Source organism: Garra rufa, chromosome 17, assembly GCF_049309525.1.
Source record: "Garra rufa chromosome 17, GarRuf1.0, whole genome shotgun sequence".
Classification (NCBI taxonomy): Eukaryota; Metazoa; Chordata; class Actinopteri; order Cypriniformes; family Cyprinidae; genus Garra; species Garra rufa.
In genome coordinates, this window is record NC_133377.1 from 42,077,081 (window position 1) to 42,095,827 (window position 18,747).

At 26.0% G+C, this 18,747-nt stretch overlaps 1 protein-coding gene across 1 annotated transcript; it reads left to right on the forward strand.

The window, feature by feature from the left end:
• Positions 1 to 605: 605 nt before the first annotated feature.
• LOC141289423 (rap guanine nucleotide exchange factor 5-like) lies at positions 606 to 18,023 on the forward strand. The gene is made up of 10 exons (XM_073821521.1): positions 606 to 666; positions 931 to 1,028; positions 1,119 to 1,241; positions 3,498 to 3,676; positions 6,406 to 6,496; positions 8,147 to 8,197; positions 8,317 to 8,404; positions 11,175 to 11,239; positions 11,324 to 11,378; positions 11,477 to 18,023. Exons 1-10 carry the CDS (start codon positions 606 to 608, stop codon positions 11,593 to 11,595), a joined length of 930 nt encoding a protein of 309 aa, XP_073677622.1. The 3' UTR covers positions 11,596 to 18,023.
• Positions 18,024 to 18,747: the final 724 nt, after the last annotated feature.

Here is an 18,747-nt window from a genome sequence, read left to right on the forward strand (position 1 = left end):
AGTTCAGTTCAAGTAGCTTTATTGGCATGACATTTGATACAGTATTGCCAAAGCATTTTATATACAGGGTATCATGACTTCAAGGTAAAAAAAAAAAACAGACAATAAATCAGAGAAAATATATTAAATTAGGGCTGTGAAACGATTAATCGCGATTAATCGCATCCAAAATAAAAGTTTATGATTACATACTGTATGTGTGTGTACGGTGTGTATATATAATGTATGTATAAATACGCACACAAACATGTATATTAAAGAAAACTGTTTTAGATTTATATATAAAATACTTATAATTCTGTATATAATCTAAATTAAATACAAATATAACTATCCACACATATAAGTATTTTTAAAGTCTATACATAATGTGTGTGTATTTATATATATACATAATAAATATACACAGTAAACACACATTTAGTATGTTAACAAAAACTTTTATTGTGGATGCGATTAATCGCGATTAATCGTTTCACAGCCCTATATTAAATACAATAAATAAACGTAAAAACAGCAGACAGTATTTCTAATATTAATTATAATAATGACAAATATATAGTGAACAATATGTGAAATTAAATATAATTAATTAACCATTTCGTATGGTGTGTATAGTATATACATATTTTGCAGCTAGTTTGACTGCCACATCATCCTCTCCGAGTATATAATGTAATTTCTCTGAGTCATTTAGAGACAAAAATGAACAATTCAGTGCTTCAAATTGTGGAAAGAAGATTAGCCTTGTAGTGGTGTATTTGGGGCAGACAAGAAGAAAGTGTTTCTCATCCTCTATTTGACTGGAGTTACAGTGTTTACACATTCGCTGTTCTCTAGGAATCCATGTTTTTTTGCGTCTTCCTTTTTCTATTTCTAATTCATGGTCACTCACTCTCTCTCTCTCTCTCTCTTTATTCCGTCTCACAGAGAAGCGCGTTCTTCAGCCACATGACAGTATTTACTCGGAGTCTCTGGTGCCGCCCAGCAGACTCATCGCCTGTCGGAGAGACCTCAACGAGATCCTGGTATGACAGACTAGCATAATGTGTTCATTTGTGGGTTTGGTTCTGTTAGAAATGACTTGAAATGCTGATAACGGTGTTTGTGTGTCTCAGCCGCCGCTGACTGAATGTCCAGAGTTGGGACAGAAGCCCGTCAGACTGCTGGGCATCAACACGTGGGACGTGGCCGTGGCTCTGACAAACTTCGACTGGAGTCTTTTCAACTCCATCCACGAGGTAAAGCTTCTCAGATACTGCTGTAAATGTAAAATCATAAGCAGAAATGAAAAAACTAACATATTTACAACCTGTCAGTTTGCTTTCTATTTGATTTTTACAACAGAGGATGAAACAATTACATTTATATTTTATATTTATTTATATTCCATTTACATTCATGTGTTGTTATACTAAAAAAAATACAAATGTATTGCCTATTTGCATGTGAAAATGTTATATTGCGATGTTCAATTTTAAGTTTATATTTTATTATATTAAAAAGATTAAAATTTCTAAATGACAAATGATGTGTATTTGCATAAAGATGTGAATATAACTTTATTGTAAACGATTTTTTAGCTTTTTGATGTGTGTTATACAATTTATATTTTATATCTAATATGATTTTTTTAATACGTTGATGAGAATTTCGGGTTAAACATGCTTATTATAAAAATAATGTGAAATTATAACAGTTTTCTTTGACAATATCAATATAATAGAAAAATGAACTAATTTCATTTTTATTAAATATAGATTTATTATAAGCTGTTTAGCTTTTTGATAAAATAAAATATGTAAATAAACTAATATAATAATATAACTGAACAAATAAGGTGTAATAATAGAACTATATTTAAATAAATAAATGTAAATAAATACAGAAAAAATGAACTAAAAACATAAAAAATAATGTGTAATAGAAAAATTATCAAATATGTTATATAATATTATATTATACTGTTATATATATATATATATATATATATATATATATATATATATATATATATATATATATATATATATATATATATATATATATATAGACTTTTTTGAGAATATATATGAGAATTTTGGGGAAAACATGCTTATTATGAAAATTATGTAAAATTATGCAAAAATGTAAAGAGATTTTTTTTATCAAATATGCATTTACTATATATAAAATATAAAATATATGATTTTGCAAATATAAATGAATGATATATTTTTGACTATTATATTTTTGATAAATGTAAATTAAATATTATAATAGAAAATAATGTATTTATTATATATAAAAAATTAAAATGTATGATAAAAATATTATACAGTAAACAGTTCTCATTCTGTAAATATTAATTTATAATATATTTTTGATATTTTTTTATAAATATTAAATATTATAATAGGAAAAAATGTTATATAAAAATAAAATATATGATAAAAATATTAAAATATATAATAAAATAACTGTTTTCACAATGCAGCAAGGAACAATTTTAATTTTGTAAATATTAATCTATTATATATTTTCGATTATTATATTTTTCATAAATGTGAATGAAATGTAATAGAAAATATACATTTCATTATTATATATAAAAATAAAACATGATAAAAAAATATTAAAACATGTAAAAGTAATAATAGAGATCTTTTTTTCCTTTTTGCAAATATGCATTCGTTATATATAAAAAGTAAAATATGACATTAAAAATAAAATTAACTTAAATGTAAATAATATATTCAGGAAAAAATAAAACACATTATAAGCGCAATTTTGTTTTGCAAATACATTTATTATATGTAATAATTATATAACATTTTATAAATTTATTATATATACATTTAGATTTTTTAATATAAAAAATATAAATGTCAATAAAATATAATAATAGAAAAATAATAGAACAATGTTTTAGTAATTAAGATGATTTAGTAATATTACATTTCTTTAAAGAAGAAATGTCTAACATTGTTTGTTCTCACACAAAACTTTCCCATAACTAAAATGAAAAGTTTCTAAAATATTTGTAGAATATACACTAAAGTTAAAAAGTTTGGTTTATGTAAATGCGTTTTTGAAAAAGTCTCTTTTGCTCATCAAAAATGCTGTAAAAATTGTAAAACATTTTATAATTTAAAACAGCTGGTTTTCTTCATGAATATCTGTTCAACTGTAATTTATACTTGTAACATAAAGCTGGATTTTCAGCATCATTACTCTAGTCTTCAGTGTCACATGATCCTTCAGAAATCTAATATGCTGATTTGCTGCTCAGAATAATTTCTGAATATTATCAATGTTAAAAACTTTGTGGAAACTTTATTTTTTAGGATTCACTGATAAAAAAAAAAGCAAAAACAAAAAAAAACAGCATTTATTTGAAATAGAAATTTGCTATAACTATGTAAATGTCTTTACTGTCACTTTTGATCAATTGTAATGCATCCTTAATTTCTTTAAATACAAACATTACTGACCTCAGTCTTTCTTCTGTGTCACAGCAAGAGCTGATCTTCTACACGTTCAGTCGTCAGGCGAGCAGTGGCCACACGGTGGCGCTGGAGTTCCTGCTGCAGCGCTGTAATGAGGTTCAGCAGTGGGTGATGTCTGAGGTGCTGCTCTGCCCTTCGCTCGGAAAACGAGTGCAGCTCCTCAAGAAGTTCATCAAGATCGCTGCGCAGTGAGTCTCAGCCGCTGAAACATCAGGACTTATATTAAAAGCAGACTGTTTTATTAATCTGAATACACAGTTTGGCTTTGATCAACCAGTACTGTTACTGACTATTATTATGTTTAATGAAATAATATTATTATAAAAAAAAAAAATCTAAAAATGTTAAAATGCAATAACAATTTTCACTTTGCAAATATGCATTTATTATATATTTTTGATTATTATATATTTTTAAAGTAATAATAATTAACAATTTTCATTTTGCAAATTAAAATTATTATAGTTATATTTTGATCAGTGTAAATGAAATATTATAATAGAAAAAATATTTATTTATTATATATATTAAAAATAAAATTTATGACAAAAATACTAAAATATATAATAAAATTAAAAGAAATAATGATGAACAATATTATAATAGAACGAATAAAAAATTGTATATATAAAAATATATTAAAACAAATATATAATTTATTAAAAATAAAATATAATAATATTCATGTATTTAAAAAATAAAATATCTAAAAAATAACAATAATCAAGTTTCATTTTGCAAATATACATTTCTTATATTTTTTAATTATTATAGTTTTGATAAATGTAAATGAAATATTAAAATATATAAAAACATATTTATTATATATTAAAAATAAAATATATGATGAAAATATTAAAATAGAATTAAAATTAATAATAATTATATTTTTGATAAATGTAAATGAAATATATAAGAATATAATAAATAATACATTTATATATAAAATAAAACAATATTAAAATATATAATCATAGAAAAAATATACAAATATAATAAACCATTTTCATTTTGCAAATATAAATGTGTTATATATTTTTGATGTAAATTAAATATATTAGAATATAAAAAAGAATAAATGTATTATATATATGTGACCCTGGACCATAAAAGCAGTCTTAAGTCGCTGGGGTATATTTGTAGCAATAGCCAAAAATACATTGTATGGGTCAAAATTATTGATTTTTCTTTTATGCCAAAAATCATTAAGAAATTAAGTAAAGATCATGTTCCATGAAGATTTCTGTAAAATTCCTACTATAAATATATCAAAATGTAATTTTTGCTTAGTAATATGCATTGTTAAGAACTTAATTTGGACAACTTTAAAGGTGATTTTTTCAGTATTTTGATTTTTTGCACCCTTAGATTTCAGATTTTCAAATAGTTGTATCTCAGCCAAATATTGTCCTATCCTAACAAACCACATATCAACAGAAAGCTTATTTATTGAGCTTTCATATGATGTAAACATCTCCGTTTTGTAAAATTTAACCTTATAACTGGTTTTGTGGTCCAGGGTCAAATATATAAAAAGTTTTATATTTTTGATAAATGTAAGTGAAATATTACAATAGAAAAAACGATTTATTTACTAATTAATAATTATTATTAAAGACATTATATGATAAAAAATATTAACATTTATAATAATGGAATTAAAAGAAATAATAATGAACAGCTTTCATTTTACAAATATAAATTTATTATATATCTTTGATTATTAAATTTTTGATAAATGAAAATTAAATATAATAATAGAAAAAAATATATATTAATATAATAATGATATATTAAAATAAAATATATGATAAAAATATGAAATTATATAATAATAGAATTTAAAGTAATAATAATTAACAATTTTCATTTTGCAAATTAAAATTATTATAGTTATATTTTTGATCAGTGTAAATGAAATATTATAATAGAAAAAATATTTATTTATTATATATATTAAAAATAAAATTTATGACAAAAATATTAAAATATATAATAAAATTAATGAACATTATTATAATAGAACGAATAAAAATTTGTATATATAAAAATATATCAAAACAAATATATAATTTATTAAAAATAAAATATAATAATATTCATGTATTTAAAAAATAAAATATCTAAAAAATAACAATAATCAAGTTTCATTTAGCAAATATACATTTCTTATATTTTTTAATTATTATAGTTTTGATAAATGTAAATAGAAAATATTGTAATAGAATTTTATTTATTTATTATATATTAAAAAGAAAATATATGATAAAATATTTAAATTTATAATAGAATTAAAAGAAATAATAATGAACAGTTTTCATTAAAAATGTATGGAAAACATAAAAATATATACTAATAGAAAACATTAAAATTAAAAGAAATAATAATGAACAATATTATAATAGAAAAAGTATTTTTAGATATAAAACTAAAATATAATAATATAATATATTAAAACTAATTAAAAATATTAAAAATAATAAAAAATATAATATAATATTCATATCTTTAAAAAAAGTCTATCTAAAAGAATAAATCTAAAAAATTTAAAATGCAATAACAAGAACAATTTTCATTTTGCAAATATATATGTACATGTAAATGAAAAATTATTTATTATTGTTGCAATTGTTATTTTTGCAAGGTTGTTTTGTTATCTGAATGGTCATAAATAGTTTTTTTAGATCATGTCTAATTGTTTCTCACTGGGGAATGAATGACTGTTATTTAAAAGCTCAAGTAATTACCCACAATTACACTTGACTAGTTGCTCTTTAGAGACTCACTGAATGAGGGTATTTAAGATATTAGGCATAGATTTAACTCCATGATGTCCAGTGAAGAGACTGTGGGTGTCCCATCAGTCAGGCTCTCTGCTAATGATGATTTACTGAGTGTGTTTGTGTTTGTGTTTCAGCTGTAAAGCGCAGAGGAACCTCAACTCCTCGTTCGCCATCATCATGGGCTTAAACACGGCCGCTGTTAGCCGCCTCAACCAGACCTGGGAGGTAAAAAGTTAATTTAGCAATATGTGTGAAACATTTTATGTTTGTTAAATTCAAGCTTTTGTTTTTGAAATTAAAGACCAAGCGGCCAGCGGCAATGAGTTGAGCATGTTTGATCAATTTAGCCTTCTCAAATCAACACCACTTGCCCAAAAATAAAATCTATAGACATAAAACACTTGATGCATTTGACAATATGTGACCCTGGACCACAAAACCAGTCATAAGGTTAAATTTGACAAAACTGAGATTTATACATCATATGAAAGCTCAATAAATAAGCTTTCTATTGATGTATGGTTTGTTAGGATAGGACAATATTTGGCCGAGATACATCTATTTGAAAATCTGGAATCTGAGGATGCAAAAAAATCAAAAAGACTGAGAAAATCACCTTTAAAGTTGTCCAAATTAGGTTCTTAACAATGCATATTACAAATCAAAAATTACATTTTGATATGTTTACAGTAGGAATTTTACAAAAAATCTTCATGGAACATGAACTTTACTTAATTTCTTAATGATTTTTGGCATAAAAGAAAAATCAAAAATTTTGACCCATGCAATGTATTTTTGGCTATTGCTACAAATATACCCCAGCGACTTAAGACTGGTTTTGTGCTCCAGGGTCACATATTATAATTAGGAACATTTAACCTAGATAAATGTGTGCTGTTAGATGCATATCCAATCGTTTGTGTGGAGAGTCAAAGCTAAAGCGCGATTTGCAGGACATGAAGCACCAGCGCAATCACTGGCATTTTTTTTTTTTGTGTGTTAATAATAGTGGAAACCTAAAATACGCCATCATTTTGGCTTATAAAGGTAAAAGACATCATTCAGAACTGCAAAAGGATTTATTTTTATTTTTGTGCATTCACAATATCAACAAAACATTGTGCTTCTGTAAAATTGCTAAAAAGATAACAAACGTGCTTTCTGCCGTCTCTGTCTTGAGGAGTGCTTCACAAAAATGATCTGAAACTCTTTAAATGACAACTTTTAAACGAAAGCATTCATGTAATAAAATCAAGTTATATTGCATGAAGTTAATGTGAAAATTTCCCCGACTCCGCCCCCGCAAAAAAGTATGTGGCATCAAACCTGTCTTCACATTTAACATAAAAAAACACAAATAAAAATGGTTTCAACTCAGTTGAACTGGCTGATTTATGAAAAAAAAAAAAAAACAAATGTTGGCAAAGTTATTGCCTTTCCTGAGCTAGACTAAATGGTATGTTACTATTATTAAGACTTATTCACAAGATGTTGTATTGACGTTTTTTTAAACCCCGTTGATCGATTTCATGATACATTGTGTTTATAATGCATTCAAATATTTTTCATGTTTATTTCATGCTGCAAATATTAAAAAGGAAAAAGGTCATTGATTCACATGCCGCGAATATAGTTATCTCACTACAAATTAAAGAATGTAAAAACAGATTTATTGTTTGTATTTTATTATAAAATTGACGGAATTTATAGGCTGAAATTTGCGTGCTACAAATAATGAATGGACTTGAAAACGTTAAATATTATTTCCAAGCATTTATACCGTAAATAAAACAGCTTGTGAATATTCACGTAACGTTATGTACTTCAACAAGTCAACAAAAAATCAACAAGTTTCTGTCTGTCTCGTTCCTGCAGAAAGTTCCTGGAAAGTTCAAGAAGCTTTTCTCTGAGCTGGAGCTGTTGACAGTAAGTCAAACCCTGTCTATAAAGAGCATAAAACAGTATTCAAATACAAACAGAGTTGATTTTATGAAATGCACATCAGTCAGTAAAGAGATTGACCTGATTTTTGACTTCTCTCTCAGGATCCTTCCATGAATCACAAAGCCTACAGAGACGCTTTCAAGAAAATGAAGCCGCCCAAAATACCCTTCATGCCTCTGCTGCTCAAAGGTACTGTAAATGCCCACTTCGTTACATCAGATACTATTTAGTTTCACTTTATAGTTTATTATTATGTTTAAGTTTATATTTGTCTTTATCATGTTTAATATATAATATTGATATTTCAAAGATACAACATTAAATTGTATTATTTCAGTATTAAAATATTATAATACTGCTTTTTATGACAGATGCTGATTAATCTTCTGTTTATTAAAATGCTATTGATATATAAAAATATTAAAATAGTCATAACAAATAATCTCAACAATAAAAACAAGGAATTTAAACTTTTTTAAATTATTTAAAAATTAATTTAAAATTAATAAAAACAGTTCAGACGTACGGAAAGTTCCTAAATACTGATAATACTGCTTTTTATGACAGATATGGGTTATTCCTTAAGTTTATTAAAACAATATTGATATTTTTTTATATACAATATAACATTTTATTTTATTATTTTTGTTTAAAAAAATAGAAAATATTTTTTTTAGTAATTTTATGTTTAATAAAATTATATTGATATATTAAAAATAAAAATAAAAAATATAGCATTTTTATTGTTTTAGTCTGTATTGTATTGTTGAAATATAATACTGATTTTATGACACATATAGGTTATGTTTAATAAAATAATATTGATATTATAAATTGTAACTTTTTCTGCAGTTCTGCTTTGATCAACTAATACTGTTACTGATACTGATTATTCTTAATAAAATAATAGTAATATATTAAAAAGAATAAAATATTTATTTTTTGTAGATTTTATTAAAAATAACAACAATGCATTTTATGACACAGTTTTTGACAAAGAAGATTTTACAAATATTAAAATAGCTTTTGAAAACAACAGTAATAATATTTAATATATGTTTATCACTAAAATATATGATTATTCAAATTTGTTTAATGGATCAATATTGATGTGTTAAAAATACTCAATGCTTTATTTTAATTTTTTTTATTTTGCTTTATATTTTTTTTTTTAAAATTACAATGCATTTTTATGACACATAGTGATTGTTACATAATAGTGATATTAAAAATACTGTAATAATTTATTTTTTTATGAAAGATTATTCATGTTTAATGAATTGATATTTTAATAATATAAATTATTTTGTTATTTTTTAGTTTATATTTTATTGTTAAAATATAATATTGTTTCTTTCATTACAGATATGGGTTATTCTTAAGTTTAATAAAATAATATTGATATATTATAAAGTAATACAATATTTTTTATATATTATTGAAATAAAATAATAATGATTTTTATGATAGATACTAATCATTTTTTTTTAATTAAAATAATATTTCTGTATTAAAATAATTGAATATTATTTAGGTTTATATTTTACTATCATTTTTGTTTAATGAAATAATACAAATATATGACAGATGTATCAAATTATATTTATGTATTAAAATATTTTATTTGGATTATTTTAGTTTATATTTTACTATTCAAATAATTTTAGTTTATGTATTATTTTTAAAAATAAAATCATGCTGATTTTATGATAGATACTGATCATTTATGTTTATTAAAATAATATTTGGGTTTTAAAATACTTCAAAATTATTATTTAGGTTTATATTTTACTATTAAAATATAATGCTGCTTTTAATGACAGATACATTATAATATTGTTTAATTAAATAATATTAATATATTAAACATGTATGAAAATAATATTTATGTATTAAAATATTTTATTTTTGTTTTATATTTTACTATAAAAATATTTTAGGTTATATATTATTATTAAACAATAATAATACTGCTGATCATTTTTACTATAATAATATTGATGTATTAATATTTTATTGTTTTACACTGATTATTTTTGTTTAATAAAATAGTATTAATATATTACAAATGTATGTAATAATTGTTATTATTTTAGTTGATATTGTGAAAATAAAATAATTTTTTATATATTATTGAAACACAATACTGATTTTTATTATAGATACTAATCATTTTTGTTTATTAAAATAATGAGGTGTTAATAATTGTTATTAGTTTAGTTTATATTGTATTATTAACTTGTAAAAAATAAAATATTTTTTATATATTTTTGAAACAAAATATTACTGCTTTTTATAATAGATTCTGATCATTTTTGTTTATTAAAATAATATTTCTGTATTAAAATATTCTGTTTTTATTATTTTGCTATAAAAAGTTAAGCAGCTTTTATTGACCCTGATTATTTTTAATAAAATAGTATTAAAATATTACAAATGTATGTAAGAATTGTTATTATTTTAGTTGATATTGTGAAAAAAAATTTTTTTATATATATTATTCAAACACAATACTGATTTTTATTATAGATACTAATCATTTTTGTTTATTAAAATAATGAGGTGTTAATAATTGTTATTAGTTTAGTTTATATTTTATTATTAACTTGTAAAAAATAAAATATTTTTTTTATATATTTTTGAAACATAATATTACTGCTTTTTATAATAGATACTGATCATTTTTGTTTATTAAAATAATATTGCTGTATTAAAATATTCTGTTTTTATTATTTTACTATAAAAAGTTAAGCTGCTTTTATTGAACCTGATTTTTTTTTTGTTTAATAAGATATTATTAATATATTAGAAATGTATGTAATAATTGTTATTATTTCAGTTTAAATTGTATTAACTTGTAAAAATAAAATATTCCATACTATATTCTGTAATTGATCACCTGATGTAAAGGAAATGATGGCATGGGTGTTGTAATGTTGTGATTTGCGTTGTTTTTCAGATATCACGTTCATCCATGAGGGGAACAAGACATTTCATGATAATCTGGTGAACTTTGAGAAGCTGGTGAGTGTTTTTTCAGTGATTGACAGCTGTCACTCATCACTCTTCAGATCCTCAGTGTTAATGATATTTCTATCTTGTTTTCAGCACATGATCGCCGATACGGTCCGACTCATTCGCCACTGTCAGACGGATCAGACAGGTCAGACTCTTCTCCTGCTGCTGCTCCAATAAAATATACAGTATCCCTTAGCATTTGGTGAGCTATCAATTAACTCAATCGATTTCTCCTCTTCCCAGGAAACGAGCTTCCTCCGTGTGACAGTCCTGAGGTGCGCTCCAGCGTCCATTACCTTCACATCATCGACAATCAGCAGACGCTGTTTGAGCTCTCACACAGACTGGAGCCCAGAGTCTGAGAGACAGCGCCACCTGCTGGACCCATTCAGACTCAACCAACACTTTAGCAAATGACTCTTGAGGAGCTCCATCACAGCCAAACCAATCAGTCCGCTTGAGCACACCGGTTGTGTTCTGAAACCAAGATAAAACATTTCTTTCTTAATGTACAACAATTATCGGTGGTCGACGAAAGCTTTTTCCTGTCCGACTTTTTCAGCATCGTTTTGTTGAAACGCAGTTGTCGATGTTATTTAACTTCTACCAGCACTCTGGACCATATTTATATAGGAATTTAATACTTCAGATTGATAGGGCTGGGCGATATCAATATAAAATAATGTATTAAAGTTGCTATTTTAATTTTACAAAATATATTAAATTTTATTGCTTAATTTTTCAGCCTTTGGACCATGTTTAGAGTATATTAATATTTATATATTTGGATTTAAAGGCTGATTTATTGAGTCTGAGGAACTGTAACTTCAACCAGTTGAGTTTAACGCAAGATTGAAAATCATGTGAACACAAGAACCAATTTAACAAAACAAACAGCAATATTAAAACTTACAAAAACGTATTGAATCAGTTTGAACTGATTCGTTGAAATAATCAAATTTGCATTTTGCATTTTAGTACTAAAGTTAAAATCAGAAACTTAATGTCATTACAATTTTGCTTCACTTTATGAAAAATAATATTTTGTACATTACAAAAGAGCAAATGTAACAAGCTAAAAAACTCATTGAATCATTTGAATCGATTCATCGTTCAGACAGTTCGAACTGATTCATGGAAACGAATCAAGCTTAATTGCGTTACTACTGAAACAAAATCACCATAATCGTGCTTCAGTTTTTTACTTTATAAACAAACAATAACACAAACAAATTACTGATTCATTTGAATCAATTCACTACTGAATCATTTGAATCAATTCACTACTGAATCATTTGAATCAATTCACTACTGAACTACTGAAGTTCAAAACAGAAACTTAATGGCCAAATGAAATACATTATATTTTGTGAACATAAGCAAATATAACACGCAATCAACTCGTTGAATCATTTGAATCGATTCATTGTTCAGACAGTTTGAACTTCTGAAGTTCATATCACAAACTTGACGGCAAAATAAAATGACCACAATCTTGCTTCAGGTAATTAATTTAGGATTTTTTGAAAACACTTAAGCAAATGAAAACAAATAATTCAATAATTTGAGTTGATTCATTGAATCAGTTTGAACTGATTCATGAAAATGAATCAAATTCTACTGCTACTGAAGCAGTTCAAGTTCAAGCCAGAAACAACATGGTCAAATAAAATCATCGTAATCTTGCATCAGTTCATGAAAATATGATTTTGAACACAAATACAAATGTAAAATGCGAACTTTGAACTGATGGAAATGAATCAAACTTGCATGTTAGGTAAAATCACAAACCTAATGGCCAAATAACATCACTATGTTGCGGAATATATGATATTTTATAAACACAAGAGTCAACGAATCCCTGAATCATTTGAATCGATTCATTGAAACAGACAGTTTGAACTGATGTAAATGAATCAAACTTACTTCTTAATTAAATTCATAAACCTATTGGCCAAATAACATTTCAATGTTGCTGAATATATGATATTTTATAAACACAAGAGTGAACGAATCACTGAGTCATTTGAATCGATTCATTGAAACAGACAGTTTGAACTGATGGAAATGAATCAAACTCACTTCTTAATTAAAATCATAAACCTAATGGCCAAATAACATTTCAATGTTGCTGAATATATGATATTTTATAAATACAAGAGTGAACGAATCACTGAATCATTTGAATCGATTCATTGAAACAGACAGTTTGAACTGATGGAAATGAATCAAACTTACTTCTTAATTAAAATCATAAACCTAATGGCCAAATAACATTTCAATGTTGCTGAATATATGATATTTTATAAACACAAGAGTGAACGAATCACTGAATCATTTGAATCGATTCCTTGAAACAGACAGTTTGAACTAATGGAAATGAATCAAACTTACTTCTTAATTAAAATCATAAACCTAATGGCCAAATAACATTTCAACATTGCTGAATATATGATATTTTATAAACACAAGAGTGAACGAATCACTGAGTCATTTGAATCGATTCATTGAAACAGACAGTTTGAACTGATGGAAATGAATCAAACTTACTTCTTAATTAAATTCATAAACCTAATGGCCAAATAACATTTCAATGTTGCTGAATATATGATATTTTATAAACACAAGAGTGAACGAATCACTGAATCATTTGAATCGATTCATTGAAACAGACAGTTTGAACTGATGGAAATGAATCAAACTTACTTCTTAATTAAAATCATAAACCTAATGGCCAAATAACATCTCAATGTTGCTGAATATATGATATTTTATAAACACAAGAGTGAACAAATCACTGAATCATTTGAATCGATTCCTTGAAACAGACAGTTTGAACTAATGGAAATGAATCAAACTTACTTCTTAATTAAAATCATAAACCTAATGGCCAAATAACATTTCAACATTGCTGAATATATGATATTTTATAAACACAAGAGTGAACGAATCACTGAGTCATTTGAATCGATTCATTGAAACAGACAGTTTGAACTGATGGAAATGAATCAAACTTACTTCTTAATTAAATTCATAAACCTAATGGCCAAATAACATTTCAATGTTGCTGAATATATGATATTTTATAAACACAAGAGTGAACGAATCACTGAATCATTTGAATCGATTCATTGAAACAGACAGTTTGAACTGATGGAAATGAATCAAACTTACTTCTTAATTAAAATCATAAACCTAATGGCCAAATAACATCTCAATGTTGCTGAATATATGATATTTTATAAACACAAGAGTGAACAAATCACTGAATCATTTGAATCGATTCCTTGAAACAGACAGTTTGAACTAATGGAAATGAATCAAACTTACTTCTGAATTAAAATCATAAACCTAATGGCCAAATAACATCTCAATGTTGCTGAATATATGATATTTTATAAACACAAGAGTGAACAAATCACTGAATCATTTGAATCGATTCCTTGAAACAGACAGTTTGAACTAATGGAAATGAATCAAACTTACTTCTTAATTAAAATCATAAACCTAATGGCCAAATAACATTTCAACATTGCTGAATATATGATATTTTATAAACACAAGAGTGAACGAATCACTGAGTCATTTGAATCGATTCATTGAAACAGACAGTTTGAACTGATGGAAATGAATCAAACTTACTTCTTAATTAAATTCATAAACCTAATGGCCAAATAACATTTCAATGTTGCTGAATATATGATATTTTATAAACACAAGAGTGAACGAATCACTGAGTCATTTGAATCGATTCATTGAAACAGACAGTTTGAACTGATGGAAATGAATCAAACTCACTTCTTAATTAAAATCATAAACCTAATGGCCAAATAACATTTCAATGTTGCTGAATATATGATATTTTATAAATACAAGAGTGAACGAATCACTGAATCATTTGAATCGATTCCTTGAAACAGACAGTTTGAACTAATGGAAATAAACGTACTTCGGTAAAAATGGGCATCTTAATGGCCAAATAACATCACAATGTTGCTTTAGTTTATGAATATATTATATTTTATAAACAAGAGTAAAAAAAATCACTGAATCATTTGAATCGATTCCTTGAAACAGACAGTTTGAACTGATGGAAATGAATCAAACTTGCTTGTTAGGTAAAATCACAAACTTAATGGCCAAATAACATCTCAATGTTGCTGAATATATGATATTTTATAAACACAAGAGTGAACGAATCACTGAGTCATTTGAATCGATTCATTGAAACAGACAGTTTGAACTGATGGAAATGAATCAAACTTACTTCTTAATTAAAATCATAAACCTAATGGCCAAATAACATTTCAACATTGCTAAATATATGATATTTTATAAACACAAGAGTGAACGAATCACTGAATCATTTGAATCGATTCCTTGAAACAGACAGTTTGAACTAATGGAAATAAACGTACTTCGGTAAAAATGGGCATCTTAATGGCCAAATAACATCACAATGTTGCTTTAGTTTATGAATATATTATATTTTATAAACAAGAGTAAAAAAAAATCACTGAATCATTTGAATCGATTCCTTGAAACAGACGGATGGAAATGAATCAAACTTACTTCTTAGGTAAAATCGCAAACTTAATGGCCAAATAGCATCACTATGTTGTTTCATTTTGTAAATAAATGATATTTTTTAAACAGAAGACATATCGCCCGGCCCTACAGTGTGAACTGAGACTGAACAAACAAACACACTGGTGTCAAAGGTCATGATGATGTCAAATAGAGCCAAGTACCTGCTTTCTACTCAATCCTGTTATTACGAGATCACGTTGAGGGTTATTTTATTTAATATTCCATATTTGATCTCATTCAGCCAGTGGTTTTTCCTGGACATGCAGTGACTGAAGCTTTTTCTCGTTCCCGTGAGCTGCCAGTATTATTTCCTCGTCATGGAGGCTCTTGAAGATGTTCGTTTCGTGGAGTTTTTCGCAGTACTGAAGCTCATGCATGCATATTGTATTTGCACTTACATCTTTGTTTGTACATTATCGTGTAAGAATGTAGATATGCGTTTATATATGTAAAGAGATGTCGTTTGCAAACACTCGTTTCTGTGCCAAGCACTATTATGGGAGAGCATTGCAATATGAGGAGATTTTAATAATGTTTTATAAAAGCCTTTAGCTGCAGCTACGAACCCCGAGAAAAAAAAAAAAAAAAAAAAAAAAAAACTCCTGACATGGGATCTGATGTCAAATCTAAGTTGAATACATCTGTTCAGATACCTCGATTTGTTGATGTTTAATGGGAGTTCTGGGTTTCTAAATGACCAGCTCAGGAAAGCGTGAGTTTTTCGGCCGCAGACGTACCAGGATTTTACAGATCCTGAATTTCATCTGTTTTCCCCACTGCCACATTTCATTCACAGACACACACCTAAATGTGCTGTGACTGAACACACACTGCTTTTCTTATATATATATATATATATAAATATCTATGGCACTTGTGTTATTTTGTGACATAATGTGTGCCATTCACAGAGAGATGGGGATCAAAGCTTGCTGTCTGATGCTTTGATGAATCTCACAAAAAAATGTCAGGGGAACACATTTCACCACAAAGAATAATAAGTAAATAAATAATGAAAAACATCCTGTTCCAACACTATATATATACACTAAACTTATTTGAGTTGACTGAACTGAAAATTTTAAGGCAGCAGGGTAACAAACTATTTTAAGTTTAGTCAGCTCAAATAAGTTTAGTAAACTTGAAATGTTAAGTGCTAAGTGACAACTTAGATATTTGCGTTGGCTAAACAAAAATTTGGTTTGTTAAACTTAAAAGCTGTGTTTGTTTCCTGGCTGCCTTAAAATTAAGTTAAATCAACTTTAATATCTTATTGTCACTTAGTAAAACTTAACATTTCAAGTTAACTAAACTTTTTTTGACTTGACTGAATTTAAAATTGTAAGGTGGCGGGGTAACAAATAATTTTAAGTTGATTCAGCAAATCTGTAAAAATAATTACAGTGTAAAACATTTAAATTAACTTTAATGATTTTGATTTTATTTGGAATTTTTTACTTTTATTTTGTAATTTAATTCAGTGCAGCAAATTCTAACATATTGTATCCATATGGTTCATTATTAAATATTATTTATTTATTTATTTACTTTAAAAAATGTATTTGGGGCAAAATATGGCTCTCCCCCCCCCCTTTTTTTTTAATGTATATATTGTTTTTATTATAATTCAAAATTATATTAAGTACCACAAATAGTGTCATGGCGCATAGTATACAATTATTATACAATTAATATGGTTTTTAATTTGGTGAATGTCATGAAAATGACAAAATATTTTATTTATGTGAAAATGCAGTATGAATTATCTTTATGTGAACATATACCTTTTTTTTTTTTTTTGACAGTTTTTTTGTGAGATTCACTCAGTACAGCTAGTTATTTTGAGGTTTTCTGTGGATGTAAAACACACTGAGGTTCCTGGTGGATTTTGGCTGGTCTTTTGCTGTAAAAGTAAAAGAACAGATTATTTTCAGTATAGATGAAACTGATTTGACCTGCCGTTGTCCCCAGGAGCACAGAAAGCCAGTGTGAAGACCGACATTTTGGGGTGTTGTTGTAATCTGCAAATGTAAATATAGATATGCTCTGAATATACGACTCGATGTTAAAAAAGACAGAGATTCAAAGCAATATATTTACAGTCTGTTGCTATAGAAACCACACACACGTCTTTTCTATAACCTGCATTTTTACGATAATGTTCAAAAGCCAATGTCAATAAAAGATTTATGTAACATTACATGCTCTTTTTATGATTATTATGTGAATCATGAGGTAAGTATTCCAAATTGTATGTGTTTAATCCTATTTTATTAACCAATGACTTTGCTGCCGATCTTCGATGATCCAATTCATCCATACTAATAAGCAAAAATTACTCAAGCTAATCTAACATTTGTTTTCCTTATTTTATTTCTGAAGAGTTGACATTTTTTCTTCTGTGGTCTACTGTACAGACGAGAATTTACTTTTTTCTAAGACTGAGGCTTTTGGTGTGAAAAGGCCTTTACATTTGTCAAAAATACAACTTTTTATTTTAAAAACAAACAAGCAAGCCCTGCCCAGATTTAAAAAGTAACGCAAAAGTAACGTAACGCATTACTTTCCATGAAAAGTAACGCAGTAACTTAATTAGTTACTTTTTAGGGAGTAACTTAATATTGTAAAGGAATACTTTTAAAAGTAACTTTCCCCAACACTGACTATTTGTATAGTTCACTATTACTATTATAGTTAATAATTTTTTTTTGTTTTTGTTTTTTTTGTTCTTCAATTTTATAAATCTCATTTAGTACTACTATGTATATATTATTTTTTTTAGGAAATTCGGTTCAGTACAAGTTCAGTCTTTGTTTAATTTATTTTTTAGTTCTATTTAAAAAAAAAATCTAATTTAGTACTACTATGTGTATCGATCACAATATATACGGTTCAGTACAAGTTCTGTCTTTTTTATTATTATT